The sequence below is a fragment of the Triturus cristatus genome, chromosome 3_2 (genome assembly GCF_964204655.1).
Source record: "Triturus cristatus chromosome 3_2, aTriCri1.1, whole genome shotgun sequence".
Classification (NCBI taxonomy): domain Eukaryota; kingdom Metazoa; phylum Chordata; class Amphibia; order Caudata; family Salamandridae; genus Triturus; species Triturus cristatus.
Window position 1 is genome coordinate 335,340,431 of NC_140584.1, and position 27,527 is coordinate 335,367,957.

General features: G+C 46.6%; 1 protein-coding gene across 2 annotated transcripts in view; it reads right to left on the reverse strand.

Moving 5' to 3' along the window:
* The window catches only part of MACO1 (macoilin 1), a 282,509-nt gene that overhangs the window by 215,743 nt on the left and 39,239 nt on the right, over positions 1 to 27,527 (reverse strand). For both annotated transcript variants that reach the window (XM_085647812.1, XM_085647813.1), the window contains exon 4: positions 15,612 to 15,735. In XM_085647812.1, the coding sequence (XP_085503938.1) occupies positions 15,612 to 15,735 (124 nt within the window). The remainder of the gene's footprint in view (positions 1 to 15,611; positions 15,736 to 27,527) is intronic.

Genomic DNA, 27,527 nt, shown 5'->3' on the forward strand with positions numbered 1-27,527 from the left:
AAGTGCACTGAATCCCTCTGCTGTAAACAGCAGAGGGATTTCCTTCTTGTTTTGGTTGCCTCTGGAGGTGGGGAAGAGCTTTCCCAACCTCCAGAGGCAGTTTTTTACCTAATGTAATGACGATCGCGCGCATGGCGCGCTGATGTCATTACATTGAAAACGAAACTGAAATTAGCGGATCGGCTAGTTTCAGCGCTTCGGTGCACGTGGAGCTATCTCAGCCCCCGAGCACCGAAACACACAGAAGAGGAATCATGGAAAAGGGGAGGATCTCCCCTTTCCAATGGTACCCCTCCCTAGTGGATCCCTGCTCGGGGATCGCCCCAGGAGGGCGATCCCCAAGCAGGCATACATCCACTAGGCACAGGGTATGGGGGGAGCGTCTCCTTGGGCAAGGGTCTTTACTCCCCCATATATAAAATGGGCATATTCAGTCTTTTTGCCCCCAATCTGTCCTCCCGGCAAAGGGGGGTGGGGGGGGGGGGGGGGGCAGAAAGCCTGCTAGGCACCAGGGATTCTTTTTTTCAAGTTCCAGGGTTGGCGCTACCCAGAATGGGCAAGGCAATGCCCCACCCCCCAAAAAAAATGACAATTTTTCTGCCCCCTTCAGAAGGTAGATGGGGTAATAGCCCCTCATCTGCCCCCAGGGGGGGCAGAGAGCCCACTAGTTACCAGGGATTATGCTGGTTTTTTTTATAAGAATGGGTGGGGGTTGTCCAGAATGGCCATGCCAATGCCCCACTCCCCCCCTCAAAAAAATGGCTACAGTCTTTCTGTCCCCCTTGGGGGCATATCGGTGTAATACCTGCCGATCTGACTCCCCCAGGCCAGCAGAAAGCCCACTAGGCACTGGCCTTTTTCTTTTTTTTTTGCACTCTGCCTAGCTTATGAATTTGGGCCCTAGCGCAGCCGGCACCTAGGGAAACCTAATAAACCCGCACATTTTTGCAAACTAGCCACCCAGGGGAAGCCGGAATAGGGTGACTTGTGTGGCTCTTACCACGTTTTGTTACCCAGAATCCCTTGCAAACCTCAGACTTTCTATAAAAAGAAGGAATATGCTACTTACCAGTATGCATCTGTTCTTGTCATGTAGAGCTGCAAATCTACACACTGTGCATAGATCGCCATCTGGTGTGGGGCCCGGATGTTTGCAGCTGTTTTTCTCTTGGAAAGTCTTTGGAAGTCACAAGGTATGTGACTCCTCCTTTGGATCATATTGCGCATGGGCTTGGGCTCCATCCTCAGATTGTTTTACGCCAGCGGGGAAATGGTGGAGCCTTGTAAGAAAGAGGAAAGATGCCCATGTGTGCTGTATCTAAATAAGATAAAACTGGAACAGATAAAGGTAGCCGGGGAGGCGGGTGGGCGTGTGTAGATCTGCAGCTCTACATGCCAAGAACAGATGCATACTGGTAAGTAACATATTCCGTTCGAGGCATATGAGCTGCAGATTACACACTGTGCATAGATTATATAGCAGCACTCGCTCCTAGCGGCGGCCACCAGTATCTGTTGCAGTTGTTTGAAACAATGTTTAGAGGACAGCCTGGCCCACACTAGCTTGTTGCTTAGTTTGCGCATCTACACAATAGTGTTTAGTGAAAGTGAGCGGTGTAGACCATGTAGCTGCTCTGCAGATATCATCTAAGGGGATGTTCCCTAAAAATACCATGGAAGCCCCTATCTTACGTTTAGAGTGGGCTTTAGGGGGAACAGATAGCGTGCGTTTTGCTTTGTGGTAGCAAATCTGTATGCATTTAACAATCCACCTAGCTATCCCAGATTTGGAGATGGGGTTGTCTTTGTGTGGTGGTGAGAAAGACACGAATAGTTGTTTGGTCGTACGAAAGGTTGTGTTTTCTCGATGTAGTAGAGTAAAGCTCTTTTCACTTCTAGGGTGTGTAGAGCTCTTTCTGCAATGGTTTTTGGCTCCGAGAAGAATACGGGCAGTTCCACAGATTGATTGAGGTGAAAGGGAGAAATGACTTTAGGAAGGAATTTTGGATTATTGCGGAGAACAACCTTATTATGATGCATCTGCAGAAAGGGTTCTTGAATGGTGAGTGCTTGTATCTCAGTGACCCTTCTGAGCAAAGTAATGGCTACAAGGAAAGCAGTTTTCCATGTTAAAAATTGAAGCTCACATTTATGTAGAGGTTCAAATGGAGGCCCCATTAGTCTTGTGAGAACGATGTTTAGGTTCCACACAGGTGAGGGTGGCACTCTGGGGCGAATTATTCTCTTAAGGCCTTCCATGAAGGCTTTTATGGCAGGTACTCTGAAGAGTGATAGATGCGGTCTATTTTGTAGATACGCTGCTATGGCACCAAAGTGTAGTCTAATAGACGTGTAGGCTAGGTTGCATCATTGTAGGTGTAGTAAGTAGCCTATGATGTGTTGGATAGAGACATACAAGGGATTGACGTTATTGTTGTGACAATAGGTCACGAAACGTTTCCACTTGGCTGCGTAGCAAGCTCTAGTGGTAGGTCGTCTAGCTTCTTTAATGACTTTCATACAGTCAGGGGGAAGATTAAGGTAACCAAATTCTAGGATTTCAGGTGCGGGACTACAGAGTTCCAGCAATGTGGTGTACCACAGTTGTCTGGCCCAAGTCGGAGCAACTAGAATGAGAGTTAGGGAATGTTGCTGTAGTTTGCGCACCACTAATGGAATGAGTGGGAGAGGCGGAAAAGCGTACGCAAAACTGCCTGACCAGTTCATCCATATCGCATTGCCTTTGGACAATGGGTGTGGATATCTGGCGGCGAAGCTTGGGCATTTGGCGTTTTCGTGGGTGGCGAAGAGGTCTATCTGTGGTGGCCCCCACATTTGAAAGAATGGTTGAAGAACTTGTGGATGAAGTTCCCACTCGTGGATCTGTTGTGTTTGACGGCTCAACAGATCTGCAATGGTGTTTTGGACTCCTGGGACATGTTGGGCTAGGAGAAAAATGTTTTGAGGTATGGCCCACCTCCATATGCTCTGTGCTAGCTGAGAGAGCTGCAGAGAGTGTGTGCCGCCCTGTTTTTGGATATAGTACATGGCTGTCATGTTGTCTGTGCGGACTAAGACAGCCTTGCCTGAGACGTGTGTTTGAAAGGCTTTTAGGGCTAGGAATATGGCCAGTAACTCCAGATGGTTGATGTGGAGTAACTTTTGTTGAGGTGTCCACTTGCCCTGAATGGTGTGATGTAGTAGGTGAGCTCCCCAGCCGGAGAGCGATGCGTCCGCAGTTAGAACTATTTGAGGAACCGGCTCTAGGAACGGTCGCCCTTTGGAAAGGTATTTGGTGGTCCACCACTGCAGAGAGCGATGGACACGACCGTCTACCAACACCAGATCTGATAATTGACCCTGAGCCTGGTTCCATTGGCGTGCTAAGCACTCTTGGAGAGGATGCATCTGGAGTCTTGCATGAGGTACTATGAATATGCAAGAGGCCATCATCCCTATAATTTGCATAAACACTCGGGCTGGAAGAGAGTGTTGAGGTTGAAATTTGGCGCGAAGAGCCTGTATGCTTGCTATCCTGGCGGGACTGGGGTAGGCTAGCGCTCTTGAGGTGTCTATGGTGGCACCAAGGTATTGTTGTATGTGGAACGGATGCAGATGGGACTTGGCGGAGTTTACTGTGAAGCCCAGGTCGTGAAGTAGTTGGATAGTGGCGTGAGTGTGTTGTACACACTAGTTGTATGAGCTGGCTTTTATGAGCCAGTCGTCTAGGTATGGGAATACGTGGATGTGTTGTCTTCTCAGGTGTGCTGCCACTACCGCTAGGCACTTAGTAAACACTTGTGGTGCTGTGGTGACTCCAAATGGAAGTACTTTGAATTGGTAGCGCTGACCGTCCACTACGAATCTGAGAAACTTCCTGTGAGCGTTGTGAACGGGAATGTGGAAATAGGCGTCCTTGAGGTCTATGGTGGCAAGGAAGTCGTTCTGGGAGAGCAGAGGAAGTACCTGCTGGAGTTTGACCATGTGAAAGTGGTCTGAGTGTATGTATTGGTTTAGGGTCTGAGGTCCAGAATGGGTCTTAGAGAGCCGTCCTTTTTTGGTATGAGAAAATATAGGGAGTAAACTCCCTTGTTTTGTTGGTGGGTAGGAACTGGTTCTATTACACTTTTTTGTAGGAGGGAGATCGCCTCCTGCTTTAAAAGTGACAAATGTTCCTGAGACATTTGGCGCTGTTTGGGTGGGATGGTTGGGGGGGGGGGGGGGTAGATGTTAGTTCTAGACAGTAGCCTAATTGAATTATCTGTTGCACCCATCTGTCTGAGATGATGTTAGCCCAGACAGGAAGAAAATTGTGGAGCCTGTCCCCGACTGGAGTGGAATAGTCTGGGGGGAGTGGAGGGAAGTCATTGGGTGGGGGTGGAGGCAGAGCGGGGGGTGTTAGTTTTGTCTCTGCCTTTGTTATTGTTACCCCTGTAACCGCCTCTTTGGTAACCCCTAGTGAAGGTGGATTGGGTTGGGGCCTTGTAGGAAGTGGAGGCGCAGTCGGAGTAGCCTCTGGTGGTGCTTCTAAAGGAGGAACGGCGAAAGGAGCGCCTGGGAGCTTGCGACTGCAAGGCTCCCATAGATTTTGCCATGTCTGTGTCCTTTTTCACTTTTTCGAGGGCTACGTCGACATTATGGCCAAACAGGTGTTTTTCATCAAAGGGGTGGTTGAGGATGGAACTCTAAACCTCAGGTTTGAACCCTGAAATGCGTAGACATGCAGGTCTACGCAGCAAGACCCTGGTATTTATTGCCCTGGAGGCAGTGTCAGGTGCATCGAGGGCACAACGGATGGAGGTATTGGTGATGGTTTTACCCTCCTGAATAAGTTTATTGGCCCTATTTTTATATTGGTTAGGGAGGTGTTGCATTATAAACTCCAGTTCGTCATAATGTGCCCTGTTATATCTGGCTAGGAGCGCTTGGTTGTTAGCAATGCGCCAAATGTTGGCTGCCTGGGACGCCGTCCGCTTGCCAGAGGCGTCCAGGAGTTTAGACTCTTTATCTGGCGGTGAATTGGCACGTTTCCTCGCATTGGAGACTACCAGGGCGTCTAGTGGTGCGGGCCTCTAATGTAGGTTGGATCTGTTGGGGCGGCCTTATATTTTTTCTCAATGCGAGGGTTGATGACCTTGGCCCTAACCGGGTCTTTAAAGACCTCTGGTGCGTGCTTAATAACACCCTTAAGCATGGGCAGAATTGAGGTGGACCTCTGTGCAGTGTCAAATGTGTGTAAGAGGAAATCCTCCTCCACGGGGTCTGTGTGGAGACCAACCCAGTGGTAGTGGGCAGCCCTATGGAGTAGCTGATTAAAGCCCATTGTGTCCTCTGGGGGGGTGGGACGGTCTGGAAGGGTAAAGATCGTCCTGCGGGACGTTAGGGACGTCTGGGATGTTGTAGTCGTCCCATGGGTCTGGGGAGCCCGTAGGAGTAGGGTCCCCTGTGGGTTGGTCACCCGCTCCGTCCCCTGTGTCGTAGTAAATGTCATCATCATCCTCATCTGGAGATGGTGTGGGAGAATGATGGGGTAGGGGAGGAGGAGGAGGAGGAGGAAGAAGAGGTGGAGGAGGAGGTGAAGGAATCCTCAAAGGGGAGGTGGCAAAGTCTCTCCTTTTTGGTGGTGGAGCTGGTGCAGGCTTGTCCAGTTGTCTTTTTCTGGTGCTAAGCGTCAAATGCCCAGTCTTTGGATCCTTTATGAGGGTTTTTTGGTAAGGTTCGGGTCGAAACAGTTCATCTGGAGGGGGCAGATCCTTCGGTGACGATGGTGTCGGAGCCGTGGGTTTTTTAGGTGTCGAATCGGCACTGCTTCTTTGTTTGTAACCGTGGGGTTTAGAAATGTCTTTTGTTTTCCTCGGTTCCGAGGTGGGTTTCGGCTTCGAGGCTTGGGAGTCGAGGCTCTTTGGTTTTTTGCTCAGCTCCGAGGATGTTATCGGTGCCGAGGAGCCGGTGCCCGTCTTCGGCGCCGAGTGCTTTGTTGTCGAGCTCGGCGCAGATGAGAAAAGGGGCGTTTTCTTTTTCGGTGCCAGTGTCGATGAGAGTTTTTCGGCACCGAGCGTAGGCTGGCTCGAGCAGCCTGAAGGCTTGATGGGCTTCTTAACCGGGCCTGGAAGCGAGGTATGGGAAGCAGTCTCTCAGTGCATACCTAGGACTGAAGGCGTGACCGAAGCCTTTTTTAATGGCGTGGAGGGGGGTCTGGGGTCGAAAATTTCCTCTAATTCACATGCTTGTATGGGTACCCACAATTTCGGAGAGGTGTAAATAACCACTGCTTCTAAACTCTATATTTTGTTCCCATTTTGGTAATATATAGGTTCCTTTGGTACCCATTTTTTTTCTCTTCTTATTTTACCAAATGAATTGCTATATACCCGGTGCACAATCAAAAAACATTGCAAGACACAGCTCAGTTATAGCCTCTGGGTACCTCAGGTTGTTGGTGAACCTACAAGTCCTACATATCCCCGGAACCAGAAGGGGCCAGCGGACGTAACTATATATTGCTTTAAAAAATCTGCCATACTTGGAAGTTACCGGTGAAAACATTGGCACAAATGGTTGTTTTTTCCAACTCAATTTCAATATTTTTTTATTGTAAATGTTAGTTTCTATAGAGAATCCTTGAAGGATCTACACAAATGACCCGTTGCTGAATTCAGAATTTTATCTACGTTTCAGAAATGTATAGTTCTCCGGGATCCATTATTGCTTTCACACACATTCCTACCGCTGGGAAGATGGTGATTTTAGCATCACAAACCCTTTGTTGATACCTTTTGCAGGGGAAAAAACAGACACTTTCTTCTGCAGCACTTTTTTCCAATTTTTCAACAAAAAAGAAAAACATTTGCTGTAATTTTGCCAATTTCTCAGTCCCCTCCAGGGCAATCCACAAACTCTGGGTACCTTTAGAATCCTCAAGATGGTGGAGGAAAAAGACGTAAATTTGGTGTGGATAACTTAAGTGGACAAAAAGTTAAAGGGAAGTTTCCATGAAAGATATTGCAACTGACCAGAATGTAGTGGTTCGAAAGGCGGCCCCATTAATCTTGTTAGGACAATGTTTAAATTCCATACTGGGGCAGGTGGAAGTCTAGGAGGAATTATTCTTTTAAGTCCCTCCGTGAAAGCTTTTATAACAGTAATTTTAAACACGGATATGTGTTGTCTATTTTGTAGATATGCTGCAATAGCTGAAAGATGTAATGAATATGCTACTTACCAGTATGCATCTGTTCTTGGCATGTAGGGCTGCTGACATTCATATCTGTGCATAGATCGCCGCCTAGTGTTGGGTCCGGATGATTGCACATTGTTGTCCTGGAAGAGTCTTCGAAGTATCACGAGATAGGTGGCTCCTCCCCTGGACTACAGTGCGCATGGGCATCCTCTCCATCCTCAGATTGTTTTTCGCCATTGTGGCAGTGATGGAGTAGATACAGTAAGTGATGACCATGCTATACAGTAATTCTGAGTGCTGCAGCCGCTACAGGCGCCGGGGAGGAGGGTGGGCGATATGAATGTCAGCAGCCCTACATGCCAAGAGCAGATGCATACTGGTAAGTAGCATATTCAGTTTGAGGCATGTGGGCTGCTGAATTCATATCTGTGCATAGATTATATAGCAGTCCCTCCATTAGCGGCGGCTGCCCGTGCCAGCTGCAGCAGTCTGAAAAAGAGTTTTGAGAACAGCCTGTCCTACAGCTGCCTGCTGTTTTGAGTGTACATCTACACAGTAGTGTTTGGTAAATGTATGTATAGTGGACCATGTGGCTGCTCTACATATTTCCTGTAAAGGAATGTTTCCTAGGAAAGCCATGGACGCCCCTAACTTTCGTGTTGAGTGGGCTCGTGGGGGAATCGTTAATGTGCGTTTAGCTTTTTGATAGCAAATTTGAATACATTTAACGATCCATCTGGCTATCCCTGCTTTGGAAATGGCGTTGCAGTTGTGTTGTGGAGAAAAGGCAACGAAAAGTTGTTTTGTTTTCCTAAAATCCTTTGTTCTGTCTATATAGTACATGAGGGCCCTCTTTATATCTAGTGTATGGAGCATTCTCTCTGCGACAGTTTGTGGATTTGGAAAGAAAACAGGCAGTTCAATAGTCTGATTCATGTGGAACTGCGATATCACTTTAGGCATGAATTTGGGGTTGGTACGTAGTACAACTCTGTTTGCGTGAACCTGTATGAATGGCTCTTGAATGGTTAGTGCCTGGAGTTCACTAACTCTTCTCAACGAAGTGATTGCCACTAAGAAAGCTACTTTCCAGGTGAGGAATTGAATCTCACATGAATGGAGAGGTTCGAAAGGTGGACCCATTAATCTGGTGAGGACCACATTGAGGTTCCACACTGGTGCCGGTGGGTGTCTTGGAGGAATCACTCATTTGAGTCCCTCTAAGAAGGCTTTAATGGCAGGCACTCTGAATAAAGAGAGGTGCTGCCTGTTTTGGAGATAGGCTGCTATTGTGGTTAAATGCATACGTATGGAGTTGTATGCCAGATTGCATCGGTATAAGTGTAAGAGGTAACAGAGGATGTTTTGAATGGATGCATCCAGCGGGTTAATGTCATTGTTGTTGCAGTAAATGACAAACCTTTTCCATTTAGCCGCATAGCAAGCTCTGGTTGTGGGTCTTCTGGCCTCCTTGATGATATCCATACATTCAGGTGGCAGGTTTAGGTAGCCAAACTCTAAGACTTCAGGAGCCAGATTGCCAGGTTCAGCTGTTGCGGATCTGGGTGCTGAATTTCGCCATGGTTCTGCGTTAATTGTGCGGGTGTGATCCTCAGCCTTTGATGCGGCACCACGGAAAGTTCTAGAAAAGTGGTGTACCATGGTTGGCGTGCCCATGTTGGAGCAACTAGGATGAGTGTCAGTGAGTGTTGTCGCAGTTTGCGTGCCACTAGCGGTATCAATGGCGCTGGGGGAAATGCGTACGCAAATCTGCCTGACCAGTTCATCCATATCGCATTGCCCTGCGACTGTGGGTGCGGGAACCTGGCGGCAAAGTTTCGGCATTTTGCGTTTTCCCTTGTGGCGAATAGGTCTATCTCTGGATGACCCCACTGTTGGAAGTACGGTTTGAGTACTGATGGATGTAGCTCCCACTCGTGCATTTGGTGGCTGTGTCTGCTGAGCAGATCCGCCATCTGGTTGTCTTTGTCTGGGAGGTGTTCCGCCATGAGGAATATGTTCCTTTGAATGGCCCACTTCCACATGCTCTGAGCCAGATGAGACAACTGTGGAGAGTGTGTTCCTCCCTGCTTCTGTATGTAGTACATGGCAGTCATGTTGTCCGTCCGGATCAACACGACTTTGTTGCATAAGTGTACTTTGAATGACTTCATGGCTAGGAAGATTGCCATCAGTTCCAGAAGGTTGATGTGCATCTTCTTTTGCTGTGTTGTCCATAGTCCCTGCACTGTGTAATTGAGTACATGAGCTCCCCATCCCTGGAGAGACGCGTCCGCTGTCAGTATTATTTGCGGAACAGGCTCTTGGAACGGTCGGCCCTTGCAAAGGTTTTGTGGATCCCACCAATGCAGAGAGTTGTATGCCCGACCGCTCACCAACACTAGGTCTGTTAATCTGTTAATTGTCCTTGAGCCGGATTCCATTGACGTGCCAAGCACTCCTGAAGCGGGCGCATATGTAGTCTCGCTTGCGGGACTATGAAAATGCAGGAGGCCATCATGCCTATCAACTGCATGAACACTCGCGCTGGAAGGGAGTGTTGAGGTTTGAACTTTGTGATCAGCAGTTGTATGCGGTTGATCCTCACTAAATTTGGCTGAGCTGTGGCTGTCGGAGTGTTTATGGTTGCGCCCAGGTACTGGCGTACGTGCGCGGGTTGAAGATGTGATTTTGGGTAATTTAGTGAGAATCCTAGACTGTGAAGAAGGTGAATGGTGAGGGACATGTGGCTGGCACATTGCTGGGCTGACTTTGCTTGAACAAGCCAGTCGTCCAGGTAAGGGAAGACGTGAATATGCTGTCTCCGTAGATGTGCAGCCACTGTTGCTAGGCACTTGGTAAAGACCCTGGGTGCCGTTGTTACTCCGAAGGGGAGAACTTTGAACTGATAATGGTGATTCTGAATAGTGAACCTGAGATATTTTCTGTGCGATGGGTGTATGGGTATGTGGAAATACGCATCTTTCAAATCCAGTGTGGCTAGGAAGTCTCCCTGACTGAGTAACGGTAGAACCTGCTGTAGGGTGAGCATATGGAAATGCTCTGACAGAATGTAGTGGTTGAGGGGTCTCAGGTCTAGTATAGGTCTGAGAGATCCGTCCTTTTTTGGGATTAAGAAGTACAGAGAGTACACCCCTGTCCCTTGTTGGTTTACGGGCACGACCTCTATTGCACCTTTTTGCAGCATACTTAGTACTTCCTGCTGCAATAATGCCAAGTGCTCTACGGACATAGGACGGTGCTTTGGCGGTATGTTGGATGGAGTGGACGTTAATTCTAGACAGTAACCGTACTGGAAAATTTCCCTGACCCACCTGTCTGTGGTGATGGACTTCCAGACTGACAGGAACTGTTGGAGTCTCCCCCCCGACAGGTGTTATGTGGTCGGGGGGCAGGGAGAAGGCGTCACTGTTTGTTTTTGGGGGAGGACCTGGTGTTGCCGTACCCACGTCCTCTGCCTTTGGTGCTGGATCCACGATATCCACCTCTATTGTTTTTATCATAGGTACTTTGCGTACCCCCTTTATTGTACTGCTGCTGGGACCCCTGACCTCTAGCTGCTCCTCTATTCCCGGGGCGACGAAAGGAGCCACTCCGAAACTGCTGTGACTGCAGAGCCCCCATTGATTTTGCAGTTTGTGTCTTTTTTAATTTTTTCGAGGGTAGTGTCAACCTCGGGGCCAAATAAAAAGTCTGGGTTGACCGGTTGATTTAAGATATTGTTTTGAATTTCAGGTTTGAAGCCTGAGATTCTTAACCATGCGTGCCTCCGCAACATTACGCTTGTGTTGATCGCCCTTGCTGCAGTGTCGGCTGCATCCAGTGCGCATTTGATGGACGCATTTGTAAGAAGTTGTCCCTCTCTGATAAGGAGCTCTGCTGCCTCTTTGTATTCATCTGGCAAGTGTTGTAGCAGTGATTCTAGTGTGTCATAGTGTGACCTATCATAACGGGCCAGGAGTGCCTGGGTGTTGGCAATGCGCCAGATGTTTGCTGCTTGCGCTGCTATCCTTTTGCCTGATGTCTCCAGCACTTTGGACTCCTTGTCGGGGGGGAGGAGCATCACCCGTTGTTTGTGAATGTGCCCGTTTGCGAGCATTAGCAACAACCATGGAGTCTAATGGTAACTGACCCTTAATGTACATAGGGTCTCCGGGTGCAGGCTTGTATTTTTTTCCGATTCTGGGGTTCAACACCCGTGCCCTGGTTGTTTCTTTAAAAATGTCTTTTGCAGGTTTAAGAACTCCCTTCAACATTGGCAGATTTTTTACGGTTTTCTCAGAGGAGGCGAACGTGTCCACTAAGAAATCTTCCTCTACAGTGTCAGAATGGAGTTCCACTCCATGATTGGCAGCAGCCCGTTCTATAAGGGCATTAAAGGCAGCAGTGTCCTCTGTGGGAGATGTCTTTATATTATAAAGCTGCGTGTCAGGAGTATCAGGTGCGTTACCCTGGTCGGTGGGGTCATCCCATGCTTGATCTGGGTCTTGCATGTGATCATCAGGATCGATATCCACCGGGTAGGTGGTGGTATCCCCTATATAGTCCTCTCCGGCATCTGCCTTTGAATGCGTAGGAGAAAAAGACGGTGGGTCCTGAAGGAAGGGTTGAAAGGTTTCATGAAGCACTGGTGCGGAGCCTGCCGGCAGTTTTTGTTTCAAAGCAATCTTGTACGAGTCCAAACCCTTCTCTGGTGTGATTTTCCACTTGCAGAGCATCAGCCTACCAGTGTCGGTGTCGATAAAGTGTGCCTGTGAAGGCTCGATATCGATTTGTCCAGTGGATAGCGTCTGTGTTCGGTGGACACGTGTCCGAATTTCGAACATTTTCGGCGCCGTGGGCGGCGGCAGTCCAAATGTGATGTGCGCCGGCGCAGAGTGTGCTTTCGCGGCCTTTTGCGTTTCGGGACCCGACGTAGGTTGGAGGGTTGCCCGGTCCCTGATGCGTTGCAACGACGCTGAGACCTGTTGTAAGGTGAACGCAGATGGCGCTTTGGAACAGATAGGCACCTTGGAGGCAGGCGTCGAAGCGGTATCCGATTTATTCCCAGTCTTTGTGTCGTCGATCCGAAGGTGGGTATCGACGCTCCTTGGAGCCGATGATTTGGCCGGCGCCGCACCCTTTGATGTCGACGCAGACGGATCGACCACCTTGCCCTTGGTGGGTTGGGCCGTAATCTTCGGTGCCATAGGCCGAGGCGCCTTGTGGGGACCGAGGGCCTTCTTCTTTGGCTCGGCGCCGGAACCCGTCGCGGTGAGCTCGGCACCGAAATCTCTTTTGGCGTGTTCGGTGCCGATGACCTGTGCTGGCGTCGAAGGAGTGGAGGGCTTCGAGGCCTTCGATCCGATCGCAACTAGTTTCACTTTCGGTTTAGATGTAACCGGTGCGACGGACGGTTTCGGTTTCACTGAAGGAAATCCAGTCGTCTTCGATTTTAATGGCTCCTGTGAAATGTTCGAGGCCGGGCCTTGAGGCGGTGCCGAAGAACTGTGTGACTGATCTTGGGTAAGGCCCGCAGTTGATCCCTCGACCTGAGCCTTATGACGACTTTGTCTCTCGGCCTCCGTATCGACGGGTTGGCCTAGCTCTTCGCTGGAGCTATCTTCCTCGGCCCCAAGGGCCTCATTGTAGTCTCCTACGTCGTCGACGACGTCTTCGTCCTCGAAGATCACCTCATCATCGTCTTCCGATCGGGATTCATGTTCGGAAGCGTGGCTGGAGTCTATGTCTTCTACGCTCTCGGCTTCCTCATCCTCGGTGCTGAAGATGTTGACCGGGGCAGGCGCCGATTGCTGTGCCTCCAATCTCGCTGCCCGTCGATTCCGCAGAGTCTTCTTCGAGCGGAACCGGGCGCAGGCCATACATTTCGACTCATCATGATCCGGTGAGAGACATTTGTTGCACACCGGATAGACATCGACTTGTGGGTATTTGGCATGGCATAAAGGACATCTCTTGAAAGGAGTCCTCGATTCCATCGTCGAGCGGTGATCGATGTTCGGACCGAAGCGGATCCGAAAAGCGTGAAGAAGGTACTAAAACACAAAATAAACTGGTCGATACCGAACAATACCAACGAGATCTAAAGGCCTTTTGGCCTTAACCCCTTGCATGCCCGCCCCTTTCCCCGCCCAGTGCCGCGCCTTGCATTAGCGGGCGGAGTTCATGACGAGCTGGACTCGTCATGGGCACAGCGCCACCGCAGCCCATGACGAGTCCAGCTCGTCATGGGCACTGAAGGGGTTAAACTAAAGTTTCCGAACTTGAGCTAAGATAAGCACATCCGAACCCAATGGCGGAAAAAACCAATCTAAGGATGGAGAGGATGCCCATGCGCACTGTAGTCCAGGGGAGGAGCCACCTATCTCGTGATACTTCGAAGACTGTTCCAGGACAACAATGTGCAATCATCCGGACCCAACACTAGGCGGCGATCTATGCACAGATATGAATTCAGCAGCCCACATGCCTCGAACTCTTCTAGATGTATATGCTAATCCTGCAGTTTGTAAATGCAATAGGTATAAGGTAAGTGTTTGTACCTTTGCCTGCCGAGGGTTAACGTTTTGTTTGTGACAGAACATAACAAATCGTTTCTATTTTGGTGCAAACCATTTCCTTGTAGTTGGTGTACAAGCCTCTTTAAGAATGTTCGTACAGCCTTGAGGCAAATTTAAATATCCAAACTCTACCACTTCAGGAGCCAAATTGCAAGATACATTTCTTTGGGACTGTGAGGTCTTCATGTTCCATGGTTCTGCGTGAGGAGGTCCGGGTCTTTTCTCTTCACATAAGCAAACAATAGGATAGCCCTTAGTTATTAGAGTTTTACAACCCTATGAGAAAAGGGGCTCCTAAAGCACCCATGTGCAGATAATTGAGGCAGGGATTGCTTCTTGAATGCAGACTCTTTCTACTTCACACTGGACCACAGACGGAGGGGGGACACATCTTCAGCCGGAGGCAGAGGACAAAAGCGACTTGCCATTAGATAACCAAGATTTGGAAACCGTATAGGATGTTTCCTCTTGACTAGGAAATAGTTCATATAATAATGATCACTACAGAAGCCCCATTTCTTGTTTAAAGAGGGGAGGTCCAGCAATATAGTACCTTGGCATACAATTGGCATCCAGTCAGTCTTTCATCGCTAACAGGTGAATATAACGAGGATAAGTTTTAGTGAGCTATGAGCCTGCAAGTCAGGGGCGGCTCCTCCATTAGGGCGGAGGAGCGTCGCCCCACTGCTTTCATGCAGGGTGAGAAACAGAAGCATAACATTTTATTTTAAATACCATTTTATGTTTCTGCTTCTCGCACTGCGAGAAAGCAGAAGTGTATGCCTGGTTGGTTCAGGGAGGAGTGGCTTGCCCAATGCTGTGGGCTCTGACTGTTTGGTCGGCCCTCTGGGGCCGACCAAACCAGTCATGCGCACTCTGGATCTTCTCTATGTAGGCTGCATGCAGCTTACATAGAGAAAATGGCCTCCCAATAGGTGTCCGGCTGGGCGCCGTCCTCACCAATCAAAACACTGCCATTGCAGCATTGTGATTGGCTTAGGGAAGGGGACGAGGGAGGCTTCCTTCTTCCTGTTCCTTCTAGAGCAGGAAAGCAGCAGGAAAATGCAGGACCCAGCCAGGAGCGGAGGCGGCGGGGTCCCAGTAACATACGTTTTTTTGTTATTGGGGCACACTTGCGGATTATCCCACTTTCAAAAGTGTGCAATGTACAGCACGGGAAAAAAAAGAGGCACATCTTATTTTATCTGGTTTAGCAATAAAAATGGCATGGAGAGGGGAGGCATGCAGGTTTTTACTGAGGCCAGTGCACTGTTCCCAGTACCCTAAACTAGTTGACTCTGCCCACCAATGTCAAGCACGGAGAAGAAAAAGTACAAACTTTTATAACAGTTCTTCACTTACAAGGCAAGCAGCACACGTATTGTGGGCAGTACGACTTTTTTCAAAAGCCCTTTAAATCTTGCCATTTTTAAAAAGGACTGTCAGACACAAAAGATTTTCATGCACACAGGTACAGAACATGCAAGATAAAAGACACAAGGTGTCCCCTAACCATTCAATTCATAGCTAAGAGAGTAGATGGTGAGCCATTACTATGATTAGAAGAAAATGCAGAAGTACAAAATGAGTATCCCATAAGGTAGGATTGCAATCAAGATTTTGTCACCTTATCTATAAGGGTTATGAGAGGCGAGTTCCTTACATGATCTTTTGAGTACTCGAGGACCAATAAAGGTGCAGATTGATCGGAGAACGCTGTAACTGCCAAGCAAAATGTGGTGGTATAGCAGTAATCAAGCTGTTAAAAGGTCACTTCTGCAAACACAAGTATGCCTGATCTTGTAATCAACATATGCATTTGCAGCAACAACAAAACAATTTAAACTTACCAGTGTGCAGCAAATGGACGGCAAAGGTCTACGTGAAAATTCTTTAGATCTTTAAATCTAATTGCTGCTTCAATGTAAACAAAAAGTATCCATAACGATACTGTTGGTAAACACACACCCCTTTCTGTGGGAAAAAGTAGAACAAACCGTTATTAAAACATTTATTGAAGTGGCTTTTTAAAAAAAACATTTGAGGAGTTTCTCGGGATTTGTTTTTGTGAGAACTGAAGACACGCTCAATAACAACAACTGCAAATAAATGTACCTCGTGACCTGAATTACGCACACACTGTTTTCGTATTCATAATGCTAGAGGCAAGTGAGCTGTGCCCTTTCCCACACTTATGTTTTCCTAACTTTCCTTGCTTCGGATATCAAGGAAATAAGGTGCTCCCCTACAAGTGAGTGCGGAAAGTAAGGGAGTGAGGAAAATGCCCTGCCAACAGAAGTAATTGGAAGTATTGCCACAGAGTCAAAGAATTTATTGTTAGATGTGGCAAGCTATTAGATTAGGATCCATGAATGGAGTGCACGTAAAGACATAGTAGAACTATTGTACTACAGACAGAACATAAACCTACTTTCACAAATTTACACAAACCCATCAGTGACCAGAGTTAGGAATGAATCTAGAAATGTAATTAATTGCTCATCTGGGTTGGCTTACCTTAAATAAGTAATATCGAATTTTCAGTATTAATTTAATATTAAGTATTTCAAGAACGTATTGCTTTAAAAGGAAGGAATTTATTTGTATATGTTATCACACAACATTCTGTAATTTAAAATGACTTATACTTAGCAAATAGTATGCATCAGTAATAAATAGCGTTATTATTCATATTACAAATAAAATACAGCACATTCAAATGTCCAGCAGAAACCCTGGTATGTTTTAGATTGAGGTGTTCGGGCTGCACTTTTAAGAAGGAATGAAAAATACCAAGTCTATGAGATTTTTAAAAAAGTTTCATGAAGACCACCCCGGCATCAAATTTCTTTACAACTGCAGATAATGTTTAAACAGTGTGGAAAGAAGTTCTCTTTAGCAATATGTCCAGCCATTCACAAATCCCTGTAGGGAACTGGGCTTTTGTTGCAGTTACCCTCCCACTTCTTGCCCCCTTTTTAGGTCTCGCTGAGCCAGCGCATGCGCTGCTCTGCGAGACATTTAGTTAGTGGCTTTTCAAAGTGCTACCACAATCTTTTCCTGGCCTCAAGTTTGCGCTCACGAGCGCGCGCAGCCGGCATGTGGCTTTCAAGGCTCATTAAGCCTTGCTCTCCCAAGCGCCTCGCTCTGCCCCTCCCCCACTGAAATGAAAACATCGATTACGGGTACCCACATTGCTTTGAAAAGACCTATAACCTTCCGAAGTAAAGGAATGCATATTTATATCGTCTCTCTGCGTGTATTGCCAAGATTTTCTTAGAGCTAACATGGATCTCCAGTGTTCATTTTGTGAATTGCTTTTCTGTTATTGTAAAAATAATTGCCAGCGACGGGAAGTCCAAGAATTCTAGTCCTCACACACTTTAAGAAGTACGAAGTGAATGAAAGTGTCAGAAAACCGTGCCCGCCGGGCAAGAAATGAACAGAGGTGGCTTATTTCTGCATACCTTTTTTATTAGAATGCCCTTCCTGGACAAGATCTAAATATTCAATGTACTGGTGAATAGATAGCTTGTAAATAAAATACTTAGATTTCCGCTGTTTTTTTCGCTTTTTAATGTAATTTATATTAGGGATTCCTTTACAATCCGTATTTGAGGTGCATGTCCACCAGTTACCCTTTTAAAGAAAGGATTTGTGTACATAACTATGTTGTACGGTCTTCGAATACCTAAAACAAGCATTCACGAACACCTAGCTACGGTTTTCTCTGACATTACGAATCAACTGTAATAAAAAAATGTGTCATTCCATTTCGCTGCATTCTGCTATTCCTTGCTGCGCCATTTAAGATGACTTATGCTTGTTTAAACAGAGGAGTCGTTTACAAATGTCTACACTTGGCATTGTCTTCCTTGTGCGCAAGTTCCCCGATAGGTTGAGCCATATATGAAGCTCTGGGCCCAGAGACTGCCCTTTATTCGCATAGACGTTGCAGCGCTCGGGTGGTCAGCTCAGCAGGTGCTGCTCACTCAGGTGGAAGGACCTGCCAAGGAGCTTTCACGTCAGCTGTTCCCTGAATAGAATGAGTTCTCGGCGATCTAAGACGCGTTAGGGGTCAGCATGAAAATATTAAACTTAAATTTGTTTTTGTTTCGGTAGCTAGTGCAAAATCCAAATGTTGGCTATGCTGGCTGGATGTGTGCCTTGGGGTTTAGATGGGAGCATCTCTCGTGTCTTTTTTTATGCAGCTGCTGCAATTTCTTGGTGATTTTTGGCACCTTGGTGTACTGTAGACTGTAATTATTTATGTGGACAACATCACTGTGGGATTTCGTACAGCTTGTTGTATTTGATTTAACATTGTGCATTTCTAACACTGGTGCCGGAAGTCTGTGAAATGCTTTCAATTTGAGATTCCTGTATTCATATTAATCATTATCAAGGGAGTAATAACACCACACCCATTAGAATATTTAGTTTTCTTTTATTTTCTCAACGTAATAAAACTCTTATTATATAATCATAATCCATAATGTGCTTATAGAGTAATTTAAAGATTGGCACCGTGCTGGCTTCTTTGTCCATAGTGGTATTAGCTTCGGGAGAAACAAGCATTGACATAGCCAATAGGTCTCACCTTTGGGACCGTATAAGTGTTTAGCTATGCAACACTTGATGCTGTTGCACCAAGGATATTGTGCTGCATAACTCAAAACTTATAAGGTCCCAAAGGCGAGACCTATTGGCTAGGCCAATGCTTGTTAGCTATTAGATGCTGATTTTCGACTGACAATGCATGAAGGCCTGCTAATCAGACCTAAGTGCCAGTGCTCCTTCCCTAAAACAAGATGTTGTCTAACTGTGCTACAACTGGCAACATACTTTAGAACTCCTGTAAGTCCCCAGTAAATGGTACCCCAGGTACCTAAGGCAGGGGCATTAAATAGGCTACCTAAGGGCTGCAGCATATCTTATGCCACCCTAAGGGACCCACATTCAAATTCCACACAGACTGCCATTGCAGGCTGAGTGGCATGGTGCAAATCATGTGTGAAAACATGACATGACACACTCCTGTGCAGGGCTCAAAAAATCATGAAAATGTTACTAGACCTGCAGGTCTAATAACTTGAAAAATCTACTCGACCCAACTGTAATGTAATTGACTGGTCTCACTTCATTATCACAAAAGAGAGCACCTTCAAATAAGCAAGTTCACTATTTCTGCTGTACAAAAAACTCTTTATTTACTAGACTAAATGTTTGCTCAATGTATAATAAGAATCAAGCCCACATACAGGGTACACATGATCCCTGGCTTGCCTCTTTATTAATAACATTGTCATCTGGACAGGAGCAGGAAGACTTCCCAGTTTATGTTTAAAAACTCATTTTTCATAAATATAGTACTAAAGCATGATGTGGTAGTGCACTGTCATTTACAGATAGCACATTTTCCACTTAAATTGCCACAAAACATTCCGACTAACGTAGTTTTACTGATAAAACTACATAACGCATAAACAATGTTTGGAAATTGGGTTTCAGCAAAAATATTTAAAATTTGCACATCACCAAGTAAAGTGTTCTGATTTGTTTTAATCCTATAAGAATCTTTTTTTCCACCACAATTATAAAGATGTGTCTTCATAACTAGTGAAAAATCTTTGAAATATTTGTTAACAGTTCACTTATTAGCTATTTCAGTGTTGTATAAGAAAAGTATTGCAGCCTTTCATTTCACATATTTTGCATACCTCACTTTACAAAATTCTCTAACTTCAGTCACAGAAAGAAAAACAAATTTAGGAAGACAAACTGACTTTTGACATCTGTCTTTGAAAGCTGAGCAAATGTGACACGATAACAAGATTTAAAGGCATCTTTATTGCTCATTCACTTTGTGAGCAAACATAACACCTGCTGTCAGCACCAGAACGGCAAGTAGGCTCTACAAAAAATAGCTCATCCTGATTAAATCTGGCTCGCCATAGTGGAATGGGTGAGTGGATTTTGAGAGCCCTGCTGTATGTTATGCCAAAGTCACTGCATCCAATATACGCAAGTCACCCCTATGGCAGGCCTTTGAGTCATAAGGCAGGATGCATTATATTTTATGTGAGGACATATCTGCATGAGCATATATGCCCCTGTGATGTTTAGTTCTATTACTAGATATTACAAGTGAGCAGGGAAACCAACTTATAGTATGTACTGGGCACTGTTCAAAACGAGTTCCCCAGCTCTATAATGGTTTCACTGAAACATATGGTGTTTGGTATCAAACACCTCATATTAATAAACCCACACTGATTCCAGTGATGGATTTATTAACACATGCACCCAGAGGGCACGTTAGCGGTGCCCCCCGAAAACCTACCAACTACTAGTATGCGGAGGGACTGGTCTTAGCCAGCCTGCCGCCAGAGACGAGTTTCTAACCCCAGGGGTGAGGGTCTTTGCTCTCAGAAGGTCAGAAACAGTCTACTCAGGCAGAGGGTGTTTACACCCCCCTTCAACAGGATGACCTGCAAATTAGCATCCACGGCAGGAAGCTTCAAAGAGCCCACCACCTTTGGTATGCAAATCTGGCTTCCCTCACAGGAGAGAATGCCGACCCCCTGCCCTGAGCCATCTGGCACCAGGGTAGGCGGGAAAATTAGCAATGCAGGAGGCGTGTTACACTACCAGGCTGGGCACACGCCTAGGGTGACCAAGTCTGAAGAGAACACCGTATTTAGGATTCCACCATCTTGTGTGTGGTGGAATTAGGAGTTCTGGGACAGGGTGATGCCCACTCCACACAGGAAGCGGTCATCCAGGGGGTGTAGTGAACCCAGCGGTAAGTAGCCCATTAGCTACTACTTCTCACTCCCCTTAATACCCCTAAATTGAGTACTTAGGGGGCCCTCTGATATGAGGACTACAGATTTCTACGGGCCAAAAGAATAAGTGGATAAAGAAGAAGACTGCTGACCTGAGAACAGAGGAGCACGACTGACTTGGCACCAACCCAGCTAGCTTGCCTGCTGTACCAGACCTTCGTGGAGCAACTGATTAATTCTGCCGCTGTGTAGGCCTCAAGGAACCCAGAGGCTGCCAGTGCTTTGCAAAATGCCAAAGGAACTCCCTTAGAGTAGAGGAGCTTCTCACCTGCAGCCGCAGGCACCAAAGAAGCTAGACCGGGTACACCAACCTGCCGTCTAGGGGACTATCTGTGCAACAGCCGCCCAGGAAGAGGTAGCAGTTCTTCTACATGCCAGATCCATCCTCCCTCCAAGTGGACTGCCTGGAGCCGCACAGTGCAGATACCTGGGGTACTGAACCCCTTGCAACAGCCAAGGCGTGTTGTGTCCAGTCCGGACATCAACGCCAAGGAAGATCGACCTGCACATCGAGGGTCTTTAGGGACAGTGAGACCCATGCCGTGAGTGGCCCAGCTGTCCGGTTTACCCCTCTGTAGCAGAAACCAAGACAAAGAGTGAGTCTGTGACTTCCAACACCTCAAAGCACCTATGCACCCGTGACCCAGAGCCCGAGTCCAAGGGAAGTGGCGGTGCCAACGGGGACCCCAGACCCACAAGAGCTAAGCCCATCCTTGGGTCTACCCAGACTGAACTTCTAGTTACCGCCTACAGCCTCCTTCTGCAGGGCCCCTCCAACCACAAGAAACTCCAGCATTGGATCCGACGCCAAAAGATATCACTGCACCTGAGCCCCACAACCCGAGAAGAGGACCAAGGATGTCCCTGTGTGCCCGAGGATCTCAAAGGTCGAGCCCCTCTGTGGATTCCCCCAGACTGGCCCTTCAGTCCCAGCTTGCAGCCACTTTCTGACTGGATCGTTCTCCCATTGAAGTGAATGGCACAAGTGACACACATCTGCACCCAGACACCCCAGAGACTCCTGAGGTGACCTGTTGCTGCCAAGTGCCCGAATGCAATACATGTTTTTCCTCCATAGGATAACATTACAGATCCAGTAAAACTTCATAACTCAAAAAGTACTAACCCGATTCCTATGAGCAGGGTATCTAAATGTATATTAAAGTACATGTTATTTTTGTAAATTGGTGTCAGATTTCTTTATTGAGTGTGTGTCTCACTTACTGCCTTTGTGTGCGTAATAAATGCTTAACACTGCCCTCTGATATGCCTAACTGCTTGCCCACACTAAAACAGAAGAGAGCATTTGGGGTGGAATTTGTGCCTCTGTAATTCCTTTGGGTTTGCCTGGACACCTTACACAGTGTAGCTATTTTTGGTCCACAACATAAAGAGCCAGTTTCCTACAATCCCCACCACAACCATTCTTCACAAATATCTAAGCATTCCATCACTATGAGGCACAGAAAGAAAGAGCATAATTCAATGTACTAAGACCCAGAGCAAGCCTGCTCATTTGTTTCTGCTGATGGATGGCACCAATATGGCCTCAAATACTCTATTATATACATACATACATACATACATACATACATACTTCGGTTTAAAGCTGAGTGGCAAGTGTGCTGCTGAATCGGACAAGATTGAAGAGAAGCAGAAATACTGTACTGAATAACTTATTCTTACTTCTACATCAAGCACCAAGATCAAAAAGGAGAAAACATCTCGAAGCAAGTAGAAACTGTCAAGAAGCAGCCAGCCTAAAATATCCTTTAATATGGCTTGACCCAACAGGGCATCATCTTTAAGGAAGACTTTTCAAAGCACAATTCAGAGGAGTTTCTCAGAAAAGCAGATGGCAGATCCTCGAAATGAGCTCTCAGAGCACAGAGCAGAAAAGCACAAAAGACAGGAAGAACTTTGAAAGTACTTATAGCTTTCAGTCATGAAGAATCCTTCCACTAGACCAGAAGTACACAAGAAAGAGGAGCAAGAAATTCAAGTATATAAAGGGTTAGAGCAAAAAAGAAGGGTACACATGCATGACTAATTTATCCACAGAAGATCACATATGGTTACACCATGGACAGAAGTCAAAGTTCAATCATTTTAAAAGTTGTAGCAAAACCCATCCAAAAAGCTCATGATTTCTGGTTTAGCATCACAGTGGGTCAACTGCCGTTAGGCCTACTACCCAAAAATTCAAGTCAGCATTCAAACTTCATATGAATTCCCTGTTAGGCAGACAAATGTAAAAAGTTCTGCCAAAATGAATGTGGACCGCTTCATACTTCAATGAGAAAGACAGATAGACTCAACTTTCATGCCACAACTGGCCAATGAAGAAACACACAAACTTTTAGTGCAAATTACAAATGGCAGGCTCATCATGGCTGCACAATTCCCAGACTGCAGTATGAGACAACCTCACGTTTGTCCTCATGAATCTACCTTCCAAGCCATTAACAGAGGTGAGGGTGTCAGAATAAATGGCATTTTGTACATGAACTGGTAGAACTGTTTGAAAGGTGTGCACCTTTCAAACAGATTGAAAAGGCTTGGAATTGTAAATAAATAAACATATAGAGACATTTCCTTACAATGGAGGAGTAAGGCATCCACCAGAGATGGCCAATGGATACACCATAAAAAATAAAAAATAACATACTCTTTTTCCTAGAAATCTTGGTATTCTCCAAGCCTCTTAACGGTCCATTGTGAGTAGCCTTATTAAACATACAATTTGTCTTGCTCAGTCTACAGAGGATATATTCAAAGCCAGCCACTGTGAATCTCTTTCAGGAAGCTATAGGTACATGGAAAAGCAGACTTTGTTTTCTCTGACACAGGTAAGAGGGATCGGGAATTAGTGCCGTTTGGGTGCGAGCATTCAAACACTTTTACTAAAACTCTGCCTCAAATAAATTAGCAGTGGATCAAGAGCCGCTCGAATGGCTCATGATCCCACAGAAGTTCATTCAGATCTCCAACCCTTTAAATAGCCTCAGGCTAGTACCAGAAACTCCAAAAGCAGTGGTTCTGCGCATTGGTAGATGGCCTGTGTGGCTCTGCGCAGAGTTAGTTTCCCTTCAGCAGCGATTAACAGAGCTGCAAATAAGCACCAAACTTGCACGCTGACATCAATTTCTTTGGCAAGTTTGCCCACACTGTCACACACAGAACTTGTCAGCAAACTGAAAGGACCAGTGCAGCAGGCTCCTACTTTGTTAGAAGGAAAATGAAACAATTCCACAGAATGGGGAGGATGGTGACGAGTCTGCAGGTAGATAGATTATCCACCTAAAAGAGTATTACCAAAAGTAGGTAACATGTTCTTCTGATGGATACTTCTAACACCACATTCCTCATCTTGTGAACAGATATCAAAACAATTCCTCCTAAAGGTAGTGGGTCTATGACTAGTGACTTAGATCGAAAAGTCCTGCAGGATCAAATAGAAAAAATGCCCATTCCAACACACTTGGCTGCCAAGGATATAGTGCTTTGTGAAAGAGTGCACCAAGGTACACATAGCAGCCTGGCACATATCCAGGACAGACACTCTGTGTGCCAATTCAATTGCAGTTGCCTTAGCTCTGGAAGAATGACCCCTCAGAACTTCTAGAGGCTGCTTCTTAGCCAATAAGTAGTAGATCTTAATACAGGGGACTATCTATCATGAAATGGTCCCCCTTTGCAAAGCACTGACTTTCTTGGCTCCAAAGAACTCCACTAAGAGTTGATAGTCAATGGTTCTTCCTGTGATTGATGTAAAAGCGCAACAATCTTTTGGGGTCCAAGCCACTGGTTTCCTCTTCTTCTTTCGAGGGATGAAGCAGAGCCTAGAATGTCAGAAGGGGGATATCTTGTCAAATATGAAAATGTGCCACTACCTTTGACAGGAACGCAGCTCAGGATCTTAACATCTATTTGTCAAAAAAAAGGGGATACAAGGCATCTGGGCTAACAGCGCATGAAGCTTACTCACATGACATGCTGAAGGTATGGTGACCAGAAAGACCATTTTCAAGGTCAAGAGGCGTCATGGACAATTGTGCTTTTGCTCAACAGGAGTACACATAAAGAAAGTGAGGACCACATTAAAGTCCCAATTGACATCACAATGGGTTTTGTTGGAAATATATATTCCAATCCTTTAACAAGTGATTTGAACAAGGATGGCTGGTCTGGCGAACATAAAATGGCCGAAAGGGACGACAAGTAACCTTTCACAGTGTCCATTGCAAGTACTTGCTGGGCCAAAGATAAAATGAACAACAAGACATCCAACAGTTTTGTTTGCAAATATTCAGTCTAACTGGTGCCAGACCAAACCACAAATTTATTCCAGCGCCTGCCATGCAATGATTTTGTGGAAGGGTGCCTGACTGCAGAGATCGCATCAATGAGTCTGCAAGGAAGATCAAAGGAGATCAACTGCCACTGCTTAATCTCCATTCATGGAGGTGCAGGTTGCACATGCCCGGGTGTAAGTTCCGGAGCGGCTGCTGTGACAGAAGGTCCTCCTGAATCGGCAGCCTGATTGCAGTACAGATGCTAAAGCCCAGCAATTATGGATACCATGCTCACCTGCCCCGATCTGGAGCCACTAAGACGACTTAGGCTGGTCATTCCTGATCTTCTTCAGAACACGGGGCAGTGGAGAAAGCAGCAGGAAGACATACAAGAGTCCCGTGCCCCATGCTAAGCAGAATGAATGTCCAAGAGAACTTCAATGTGCAAAAAGGTTGACACATCCCGTTTTCTGTGGTTGAAGAGATTGAGCCAGGGCTCCCCCCATTGTTGGAAGACATCCTGCGACACCTTCGGGTGCAGCTGCTATTCATAATCTGCTAGCCATCTCCAGCCGAGTATGTCCACCCTGACATTCAACAATCCACCAGGTGGTTCATGATCTGGGAGATGCCCTGACAACCCAGTCAGTTCCAGAGACGCAGAGTCTCTTGGCACAGGACCCAGGACCTCACCCTGCCCTGAATGTAGCAGTACCACATGGAGGTGGTGTTGTCCACAAGAACCTGCACCAGCCTCCTCCTGATGGCTGGCAGGAAGGACTTCAAAGACAAGTGAATCACCCACAGTTCCAGCAAACGGATGTGAGGCAGGTATCTACCTGAGATCAGAGTCCTCTGATCTACACCCTCCCAGATGGTCTGCCCAACCCAGTAGTGATGCCTTTGTTACCACAGTCACCCTCCTTCTCCTTCCTCGCGGCCTGAGCCTGGAACGCCCTCCGCTCCACCTCAGACAGACATCGCTCCCCATCTTCGCAAGAAACCTCGAAACCTGGCTCTTCGACAGATTCCCCCCTGATGCACTGGAGCCTAATAAACCGCCACACCCCCACCCCCCCAAACCACCCCCAGCGCCTTGAGACCCTTACGGATGAGTAGTCGAGCTTAACAAACGCCTGATTGATTTATTGATTGGGTGGGATAGAGAAAGGGATCTGCCGCTAGTCCGACTGTGGTCAAGCAGTCACCACTTCAGATCTTTTGGAATCTCTACCAAAACATGGATGGAATCGGACAGGTTCCCCTGTTCCCATGGCCACCGAGACTTCAGGTCTCACTGCAAAGCTAGCAGGTGCCATCTGTCATGGTTGAAAAGCAGAACGCAGGAAGCATGTAGACCAAGGAGCCTCTGAGCAATCCTCACTGAGACCCAGGAAACAAGCTGAAACATTGGTATTCTAGTTAAATGTCCTGTCTCATTGATCCGGAGGGAAGGTCCAAAAGTGCAATGTATCCAGGGAAGCTCTGACAAAAGCAACCTACTTTGAAGTAGACATGTGACTTTGACAGGTAGATTGAAAGCCCCAATGTCATAAGAAGGCTCACTGTTGTCTGAAGGTAGTCAGAATGGACTGTGGCGAGCCTGCCTTCAAAAACCAGGCTTAAAGTTTGGGGAAAACTGGTACTCACAACCTCTGATGATGGGCAGCAGCCATCCCCTTTGTGAACTCTTCAGAGGCACTGGTGAGGCAGAGACTGAAAATAGTTGTGGCCCGTCTTGAACTGAAGGCAGTGTCTGTGGGCCTACAGGATGAAGATAAGAAAATAAGCATCCATACAGTCTCCTGGATCTAGGACAGATAGAACTACGGCCATTGTAAGCATCTTGAATTTGTCCTTTCGCAAGAAGGTATTGAGTGGGTGAAGATCAAGAATAGGGTGAGCGCCTGGGCTGCAGTCGCAAAAACAAAACCAACTCCATCTTGCTTTTGTCACCACATGAACAAAATGCTACAGCACTAATACATGCTAGGGCTTCAATAACTACTAATAAAGGCTAATTGCAGAGCTCAGTTCTGGTTGGCATAGGAACACTAGGGAGAGAGATATGATGTTCTCATTCTGGTATTTTTCCAAGGATGTATATGTAGTGGGAAGAATGCACTGTTTAATAAATCTTACCAATGTACCAGGAGGGAGTTGCTACACATAAAATGATCACACATCCGTTAGTCTTGCCTGAGAACTGAGCCCCCTAGTTACATTTCTATTGCTAAATGAGGCTATATCTACCTGTGTCTACAGTTTTTTGTCAGATATTTTGTTGGTGCTCTTGGAGTTTCCATGTCATTTAGCTGAATAAAACTCTTTCCTCTCAAAGAATCATCCTGCTCATGAATTTTATTTAATATTCAGGCGTTGACAAGAGGACGAAGGCATCCGTCCTGCTTCGGCACAAGGAAGTAGCCGGAAAAAAACCCTGTCATCACTTCCGAGGCCAGCACCGTCTCTATGGCTCCTTTGGCCAAAAGGCCTGATCCTTCTGACGCATGCTAAAGCAGACAGGTTGTCCTCCAGGAGCTCCTATCATGCTCTCAGTTGTAGGTGCGAAGGGTTGAAAAGAAATGGTGGGGTATAACCCTGCTGAATGATTGGAAGGGCC